Genomic DNA, 10,157 nt, shown 5'->3' with positions numbered 1-10,157 from the left:
GTTGCCGCCATGTGATTGGCTGCTTAGAAATTAAGTGTTAACGAGCAGTTGGACAGGTGTACCTAATAAAGTGGCCGGTGAGTATATATACCAATAGAACTACCCTTGGGTTTCTGATACGGTGATTCCTTATCTCTGTCATTATCAACTATTGTTTGGGTTTTGGTTTTCTTACACTGCAAAAATGTATATCTAAATAAGACATTTATTCTTAAATTAAGTGCATTTTTACTTGAATTGGGCAGGTTAGTGAGACACTTTGCCAATGGAATAAGACAATTTACATTTTAAATACTGTAAGAAAAAAATACAGCAGTCTCCTATTTCAAGTGCATATTTTCTAATGTTTTTATTTTAAAGGTAAAAACGCTCATTCCATTGGCAGATCATTTTATTTTCCTTCTCAAATTAAGGTTAAATACACTTATTTTAAGATTTTTTTTTTCATTTCAGAATATTTTTGCAGTGTATGTATTTGGTTTTTAAAAATCTATATATTAGGGTTTTCTAATTATTGTTAGTAAGCTTTTGCCATGTATAGTATTTATGTTTTGTAATAAGGCTTTTCTTAGTTATTTTATGTGTTCTGTGTATTTTTTTATTTTGACTCTTATATAAGTGTTGCTTCTACTTCATTCATGGTTCTTTTTGTGCTTTGGTTGAATTTCCTCTCTTTTTTTTTTGTAGTAATCCGTCATCTTCACTGTACGGCCCTGCTCTGACACCTCCCTCACCTCAGCATTCAGCCGGTTTCAGCTTAGCTGATTCATGCTTGATGCTTCTGCGAGGTCCAAAAAGCCAGATTATGTCATTTTAGCTTCCATGCCATGCACGACTCTGGAAAAACAAGGCAGGAAAGCAACAGCTCCTACTGACGAGGATTTTGCAAATATAAACATCTAGAGATTTTTAATTTAGTCCATAACTATCACTGTGATCAACAGATTGGGGGGAAAAACTTGTGGAAAGAAATTACAGTCACTTCGTTAACTTGTGTTGTGTTGAAATCAGGTCATGCAGAACATGGCCCCCTTGAATAAGCCACAAGGTTTACCTGCAGAACATACCTGTCTAGCATAACTGAGAGTTTATACTCACCTGGGTTTAATGTCATGCTCTACTTCTCAGAATTTCAGTTCAAATGTTTCCAATGCTTCTGACCAGAATCTTTGGTTTTGCTTATTCCAGTTCCTTGTCCCGTTTTTCTCTTTCAGTTAGTAAATTACCCCTTTTTTGTGATTCGGTTCACTCCAATTTAAATCTGGATGAACTTACACAGTTTCTTAGGAATTGTAAGTGTAAGTTACAATTTGCGGCTAGGCGGAAGTCTGCACTCTTCGAATGCTTTTCTAGTTTAAATGTTTCCGTACAGAGACTTTGGAGAGTTTTGGAACATGTCAGATTTTTCCCCATTCAGAAATGGACTTACTGGTGTTTTCCCTGGTAGAGGGTAGGACCTACTCGTTGGCTATGTAAAGTCAATCTGTCAATCCATTTTCTGGATGGAAAATACCCAAGAGGGGTTACGAGGGGTTCTGGTGCCTATCTCCAGCTGTCTATGGGAGAGGCGTGGGATCCAGCCTGCACAGGTCGCCAATCCATCGCAGGGCAACACAGAGACAAACGGGACAAACAACCATTCCTGCACACAATCACACCTAAGGAGAATTTAGAGAAGCCATTTAACCTAACAGTCATGTTTTTGGACTGTGGGAGGAAGCCGGAGTACCCGGAGAGAACATGCATGCTCAGGGAGAACATGCAAACTCTGTGCAGAGTTTGCACAGAGAATCGAACCAGGAACCTTCTTGCTGCAAGGCAGCTGTGCTACCCACCGTTCCACTGAGCAGCCCACTATATAAAGTCATTTACCTTATTAGTTCACAGCTTTTTTTCCCAAAAATCTTTGTGATTACCAAGATTTTTCTTGGCAAATCCACATTTTAAATATGTCCTCTGAAGTACACTGTGTTAAGCATTAACAATCTTACTGGTCTTCAGCTGCATAGCAGTCTGTAAGGTTAATGTATGTTCTGACGCTCTTCTATCATCCTGCATTAAGGTTTTGAACCACTGCACTATTGTAGCCTTTTCTCTAAAAAAAATCTGCCTCATGTGCCAATGACCATTGAGTGGAGCATTTCAGGAGATTAATTGAACTACAAATGATCCAACCAACTCATCTAGTTTGGCTTCTCTACTGGACTTAAGAAATTCTGCTTCCTTTTAACACATCAGCTGTAAAAGCCATCCAATTTGACTCTTTAAAAGACCTTTCTAATTGGTATTTCATTTTTTTTTTTTTTCAATTTCCTCTTTTCTTGCTCCATATTCACACCATTGGCAGTGACATTAGGTTACATGTTGTTTTTTTAGGGAGTTTTCCGCACCAAAGCAAGTGATATTTTCAAGGCTGTGATTTTAAAAGAACAACTATTTCATAAGATATGATACAATCTAGAGAACGAGTGCTAACCCATTCCTGCCTAAATTATAAGGTTTGTTCACAGAGAACCCCCCCATGAATAATCAGATCTGATTTTGAGACTAGAGATAATTTTCACACCTAATCTCAACAGCTCATAATTCCATGATTAATTCCCTCATGTCCATTCATCAGTACCTAAGCTTGTCATATATTAACATTTGCATAAATTTGCAATTAATAAATGCTGCAGGTAATGATGATGCATGTTACCTCAGAAGTTGTTGCCTCCATAATCACAAGCCCATGTCGGAGGATGAAATCAGAAGCAGTGTTTTGAAGTCTTGTGAGTCAGAAGGGTTGGCTATGTTGGACTGGATTTAAGATGCCAGACACACGTCTGGTGTCTTATTCTATACTAAATGGGACAAGGACAGTCAGAGGTTGCTTTTGTTGGCCTATTAGATTCAGTGATTATAGTTGCTCAGGTGGAATGAGCTGGAAAAAAGTAGTCTGTCTCCTTGAGAGGTGTACTATTTATGTTTCCCAATAGATAAGAAGACACCAATCATAGTGGAAAACATAGTTTATTAGACATGAATACTGGTACTCCTGGAAGTAAATTAATATTTTATAGCGTTATCTCTATATTCATAATTCTAATTGTCAGTAAAGGCTGTCAGTACAGAAGTCATGCCGAATTTAAAGTCTGCATTTATTCTTGCAGGATCATTACATGCACAAAGACTATGTGAATAAACTACAGAGGAATTTGGTACTTTCGCTTTTTTCTTTAATTTAATTAAATACACAAAGTTTTGACAAGCAAAACGACCAAGTGTTCTTCCTCTGCAACATTGTGCTATTTGTTTCACTTATGTCTGACAATAAAGTTAGCTTGTTCATTTCAAGACAAACTTTACCTTAAATTAAGCAACTAGTGATGGGTAATATTCTGACAGATGAGCTATTGGCTGTATTGCTTCCTCTAGCTGGTGCTGTTTGAACGCAGGAAGGGTGACTGACCATCAACAAGAAGTAGAGCTAGCGGCTATATTGGGAGTGCACAGGGTGAAACAGAAGATTTGGCCACTGGCTGTTTCTCTAAAATAGGGGGATATCCACCTGTTAATGGAAAGCTCTGTGTTTACACCTTGATGCTCTCGCTCTCTGGTTCTTTTTCCTCAAAGTAGATCACTTGGGACAAACTCTTTAAATAACACTTCATAATGTATATGTATGACATAACCGTGAGACATTACAACAGATTTTGATAGAAATTAAAATCTTAATCAGATAAGAGAAGTTGCTTAGAGGTACAGAAGGTAGGCTTACCAACCGGGCTCACATCTCGTGAAGTGGCCAAGGTTCATATTTAGAGATGCATCTTATAGAACTCCATTATGACAAATCATCACATCATTATATCATTGACTATTGCAGATGAGGAGACATCCATGCTCCAGCCTTATCAAATTATTACACTTTGTTCTTAGCTGAAGTACACAGCCCTCATTCCATTCCCAAATCTTTGGCACGTACCGAATGAATGATTGATAAAGATTATAATGTACATAGCCGGACCGAGGAACTGGCCTAATTAGATAAACTTCTGGAAAAAATTTGAGTTCAGACACGCAAAAAGCAGGTAATATTTTGGTGTAATAAACTCATAAATCATCACTGATATTTATCCTAACCTCTGGCCGCACCACAGTCACTGTCACATGACCAAACAAACACCACATAACCAATTTCCTCACCTCCACTTCCTCAAACAAGGAGATTAACTACATGGAAACAATATCTGTTGTTAATTTTGTCCTAGTTTTACTCATCAGGCAAATACCGCTGTAAAAAAATCAACCTTAAAGCATCCGACGTTGGCCAATACCAATTTTAATGTTGATATATCATTCATCCCTAGCCTGTACTTTTAAAGGCCGTTATCAAGTTAAAAGCGTTTCACACTACAGTCAGTGATTCACACACTGATGGTGATGAGCTACATGGAAACCATAGCTCCAGTGGGGAAGATGAATAGAAATTAGGCTGCCATAATATTAGACTGCCAAAACCTCTGACCTCCAGCAGCAGGCATCTTGGGTGAAGCTCTTTGACCTAAGAAACCATGGCTGAACGGAGGCTTGAATCAGCAACACAAGCCCCCACCTCCTGAGCCGCTGTATGCCCAAGAGTCATTTTGTGTTTGCTTGTTGCCAGTGTTTTTTTTGTTGTATTATTTCACTTTGTATGGAAAGCGATGCTATGTTCAAATCTAGATTGCAAATCTGAAACAGTAGTTAGCAGTTATCTAAATGGTTAAGGCAGACAAATTATTTATATTTATTTATTACCCACAAGCCTATCAGGAATGTGTTAATACATTATATTGAGTACAATATAATGTAAAAAAAAAAAGCTAATATTCCTGTTTTTCTTCCTTCTAGTAAACATATCAGTGTTTTAAATGAGTTCTCATTAACTAGACATTTCTGACTTTCCTGTACATGTTTTGGCAGCTAACACATGGGAAAGCGTGTTGTGCGACTAGATTTTCTGACTTAACGTCAGCTGACACAGGGCTCGTGTTTATGAATGCAGTAAAGGCTTCTTGAATGCAAATGAAATGTCATATTAGTGCCAGCTGATTGCTTGGCTCTGTTTTTCCTCATGGTCCATCCTCAGGAAACACTCACAGACTCTTTCAAAAATGTTGAGTAGTCCCATCTGAAAATTGTCCTTCACTTTCTCCCCCTCCCTGAAATAGCACTGTGCTGTGAGGTTAAGTTCTCCATCTGAATTTAATTAGGATATTCTGTCACGTCAGGGTGTGAAGACGAAATCCTCACTTGGCTGACCTCTAAGTGATGCCTTGTACTGTTAAACTGAATCTCAAACTTTCCTTATTTATTCCTTTCTCAACAGTTTGTGTACTGTACACTCAAGGGATTGCAAACAGAGAATGGAGAGAGGTGAGTACAAAAATTAGATGATTGTTGATATGCTCACAAGGCAGCGTTGTATATCCTGCTACACTCTAGAGCTATAATGTTTGTTGTAAAAAGTGGCCTATGAGTTTTCTGAAACTATTGAAATGTCAGATTAACATAGAAACAGGTCAACAGGAGAGGATGAGATAATCTAAAGGAGCATAAAAAGCAAGACAGCAGAAAATTATATCTGTAGAATTGGATCTACACATATAAGACCTTTAAAATGTGCATGGAGAGTAGTTTACATGTGTCTTTTAAATGCTGCTATTGTGATTTGTTATTTTTATTTTGCGTGTGCACGTCTAGCAGAAATCAAAATTCCTGGTTATGTTTTACCATGACAGAAATGATTATATGTAAGCTTTTAGTCACTAAAACAAAAGTAAGAGCCTTGCTTTTTAAATTTTGTCTTCCAGTTTGGCAGGACCGAAGTCATAGACAACACCCTCAATCCCGACTTTGTCCGCAAATTTATTCTGGATTACTTCTTCGAGGAGAGGCAGAATCTTCGTTTTGACCTGTGAGTTTTCAACACTTGACTTTTGCCTGGTGTTGTGCCTGTGTGTATGTGGCCATGCATTTGTTACCCAGAGGGGACAATTTTCCAGATAGCTACTACATTTTGGGGACTTATAGGTACTTGTGGGGACCAATGATTGGTTCCCATTAGGAGAAGTTTTCTTCTTGGAGTGGTGGTTAAGTTTAGCGCTAAGTGTGAATTGGGTTTAGTTTAGGGTTCGGTTAGGGAGAGGTTTGCACTGGTAATGGTTAGGTTCAGATTTATTGTCAGGGTTGGAGGCCTGAAAATGACTGCAAATCAATGGAACTCAGTTGGGAGTCAACACATGGTCCTCACTACATATAGTAAGACAAGGAAGTGTGTGTGTGTGTGTGGAGCAAATCATATGCACTTTGCAGCCATGGGTGAAAGTGCTGCTTTGTGTTTAGCAAAGCTGAGTTGCAATTGAAATATTCATAGTTTGCACGCATGGGAGATGTAAGCCTTCGCTCCTCTAAATAAAAAAAAGTTTTATGCAGCTTTGAACCGCTACCTTCATTTAAAGTCACTCCATCCAGACAGTCAAGACAGAAGGCTAGATAAAATAGCAATTTTGCAATATTTTAAATATATATCTTGCTTTCTTGAGTGATGATATCTGCAGTAAAAAACACTCAACTACTATTGAATAATATGCTTTGTCCACTTGCTCTTCTTCCTATTTCAATCCTGACTGACACTTTATGGGGGTAAGATCTATACAAAAAGTCCTTGTGAAAGTAACAAATTACTGTTTTAACAGCAGATGCACAAGATTGCTCATTCTCTGTCCTTTTATGCCTAAGTGCAATATTTGACACAGTTGATCATACAATTTTAATTGACCGCCTTGAGCACTCAGGGTCAGCACAGATCCTTCCATAGCTTACCACTCAGCTTGAACCTGCAATGGTAAAGCAGGTGATTTCTGCAACTCGCGAATCGGAAATAAACCTCTGTTTCGCTTATTGCATGACACCCACCATGGTCCATGTATTTCATTTTGTTGGATATATTCTCTTTTGCATTTTTAAAATTTTTTTATGACATTTTCCAATTCTGTGTTTTCCTTTTTTCTATAAGTTATTTCTTTTTTATATGAAGGTATAGCTTCATGTTTAAAATGCTCTTTAATGATCACATTTTAGCTGGAGCTACAACAACACATCACAATTATGGTGAAATAAACAGTTCTGATATATTGATTGGAGTTTTAGCCTGGCTGGTTCTGATTAGACTCTAAGCTCAACATTAACTCCTGTCTGTTTGCCAGAGGCAGCAATCCTTGTTTGGGCAGGTGGAGAGTGTTATGCAGTAATCCAAATCAATTGGGCAATTGAAAACACATTTATTTAATTCAGTTTGATCTATTGCTGTACCTAACAGCATCATGATGATTTGCGTACAAAGGCACAGATTGTCACACATGATTGTATAGAAATACGGTTACACTCGTTCATACTCATTTTGAGATTGGTGCCATTAGACCAGAGCATTTAAAAATATATATTTTTCCTTATTATTTTTACTTGGAAAATAACAGAGGGGAGTCCATCCATCCATCCATCCATCCATCCATCCATCCATCCATCCATCCATCCATCCATCCATGCTGTTGCGAGGGTTGCTGGTGTCTATCTCCAGCTGTCTATGGGCAAGAAGCAGGGTACAGCCTGGACAGGACCATTGACGCACACACACACAAACCTAAGGAGAATTTAGAGAAGCCAATTAAACCTAAAAGTCATGTTTTTTGACCATGGGAGGAAGCCGGAGTACCAAGAGAGAACCCACGCATGCACTGGGAGAACATGCACATCATGGAAATGGAACCCAGAACCTTCTTGCTGCAAGGCAGCAGTGCAATCCACTGCACCAGTGTGCAGACGGTAGCCCACCAAGAGAAGAGTCCAATAATCCTTAAACAATCCAAGTATTATTCCACTGATATAATATTTTAAATACTGAAAAAGAAAAAATATATAGTTCAAATTTATCTGGAATGCCATAGTTTTGGGCTACTTAAAATAGCGTATGTATTTCTGTGTGCATACGATTGATCAATGACAGATTAAGGCATATAAACAGGTTCAAAATCTATGAGGTGTCCTGAGAATAAGCAGATGTTACAAACTTTCTCTGACTGCAAAGATTATAGTTTTACTATAGGTCAGAGTTAAATGTCTTTTGTATCTCTGAGTATTATTTCACAATCCCTTTGTTTATACAAAAGCACATTGCTTTTCCTTGCTTTTTACCCCATTTCCTCTGTCCTGCAATCCCTCTAAACAGCTGGAGGCCAGCTATCGGAAATGAACTCTCGATCTGTTTACAGAGCCAGGTTTCTGTAAAGCAAAGGGCAGCGGATCTGCAGAATAAATTTCTTTTCCTGAGAAGGGGCATCTTGTCAGGGAGTCGACAATCCCCCAATGTATAAATGGGAATGAGTGCACTGGAAAAAAAAAAATCGAAATTTAGATAAGTCATTTTTTCTTAAAATAAGCGTGTTTCTTCTTGTATTTAGAAGGTTACACACTTTGCCAATGGAACATGACAATTTACATTTGAAATAAGAACAAAAACGTATTTCATTGTCTTATTTCAAGTGTATATTATCTAATTACCTTATTTTAAGACAAAAAATCCTCATTCCATTGGCAAATTATCTTATTTACCTACTTAAATCAAGGGTAAATACACTTAATTCAAGACATTTTCACTTATTTCTAGATCGTTTTTGCAGTGTGGGAATGAAGCTCACATTCCCTCCTGGTGGAGCCTGTATAGAAAAGTATCTTTACACCTTCAAGCTCTCTCACCCCCATTCTTTCCTGAGAAGAGATCACTTGGAATACTTTACAAAGTTTCTAATGCATATATATAAAAATACTATAAAACATTATTGCAGGTTAAACAAAATGTTATCTTACTCAGACCACTTGGGTTGCATACAGTGGCAGTGTTCACTATTGGGCTTGCTTTGTCAGGACGGGGCCCAAAATAAAAGTTAAAAAGCATTTTATACATCTCCAGTGCCCCTCCATGCCACATCATCACACATCATTACATCATCAGTCTATCTTCTCCCGCTTATTCCGTCAGGGTCGCGGTGGGGCCGGTGCCAATCTCCGTCAATCTCTGGGTGAAAGGCGGGGTCCATCGGGTACAGGTCGGCTGTACATTACATCATTCTGTTTGTAAATAAGGAGACTGACTATTATCTCAATAAAGCTCTTGCCTTATTGAAAAATACACAGTGTTCTAGATCAAAGAGAACCCAAATGCAGACTGACGGAAAACTTAATAAACTGTCTGGGAAAACATTAGCCTTAACACTTAACAAGTAGGTAATATCAGAGTTTAAATGGTAAAAGTTTAATAAGGTACGGTTTTAACAGGTAGGCTTCCTTAAAGGTATTGTGGAGGATTTTTTACAAATTTTTTAAAAGACCTGCCCTCTCCACTTTAAAAAAATGCACATGCACAACCCTGTACCCGCTACCGAGAGGGACTGCCTATTAAACGTGTGTGAGAGCATGCAGAGCCCATTTAAAAATTGCTGTTCTTCTAGCTCATACAAGCTTACTGTGTGCAATTGCCCGCCCTAACCCCTATATCCCTCAATCACTATATAGAACAGGGACTACATAGTGGACTTTATAGGGAACTCTCTAGGCCTCTGTGACAGCAAATCCCATAAAGCTTTGCGAGGAGAGCTCTTTGCACAAAGCAGTCTGGGATATATCTGCCTCTTCTGAGGTCTTTCTCTTGTTCTCATGCACACTTTTTCTCTTACGACCCTTTGCCATTTTCAAAGAACCGTAGTGAGAAAGGTGAGCTTCAATGACTGTCTGAAACCGTAGCTCACCACAGATATGCGGCTAAAAGTACGCATGCGCAGGTTAATATAGCTAACGGGACAAGCACATATGACGGCCTTATGTAAACATATCACCAGAATGATTGACAATTAGGAACGCCACTTATTTAGATGATCCACCCGGAAATAAAAGATCCTCCTCTATAGCTTTAAAACCACTCTTGTGGTTTACATGTCCAAAAAACCCATTCATGACCAGGATGTGAAAATCAAAAGAAAGAAACCTTAAGCACAGTGGAAAACATCTGTTCTTACCACTGCATGAAAAGTGAGATTTTCGTCCCCGTAAACCCCCGTAAACTCCCGCAGATCTCCCTG

General features: G+C 38.4%; 1 protein-coding gene across 1 annotated transcript in view; it reads left to right on the top strand.

Annotated features, from left to right (window-relative positions):
* Positions 1-5,945, top strand: part of LOC107096552 (copine-8-like) — a 43,751-nt gene extending 37,806 nt beyond the window's left edge. Inside the window, exons 3-4 of the mRNA XM_015393257.1 lie at positions 5,354-5,400; positions 5,838-5,945. Of these exons, the coding sequence (XP_015248743.1) occupies positions 5,354-5,400; positions 5,838-5,945 (155 nt within the window). The remainder of the gene's footprint in view (positions 1-5,353; positions 5,401-5,837) is intronic.
* The last annotated feature ends 4,212 nt before the right edge of the window (positions 5,946-10,157 follow it).

This window comes from Cyprinodon variegatus, unplaced genomic scaffold (assembly GCF_000732505.1).
Source record: "Cyprinodon variegatus isolate N-32 unplaced genomic scaffold, C_variegatus-1.0 Scaffold632, whole genome shotgun sequence".
Classification (NCBI taxonomy): domain Eukaryota; kingdom Metazoa; phylum Chordata; class Actinopteri; order Cyprinodontiformes; family Cyprinodontidae; genus Cyprinodon; species Cyprinodon variegatus.
Note: the sequence above shows the minus strand (reverse complement) of the source record. Positions and strands in the feature narration are given on the sequence as shown.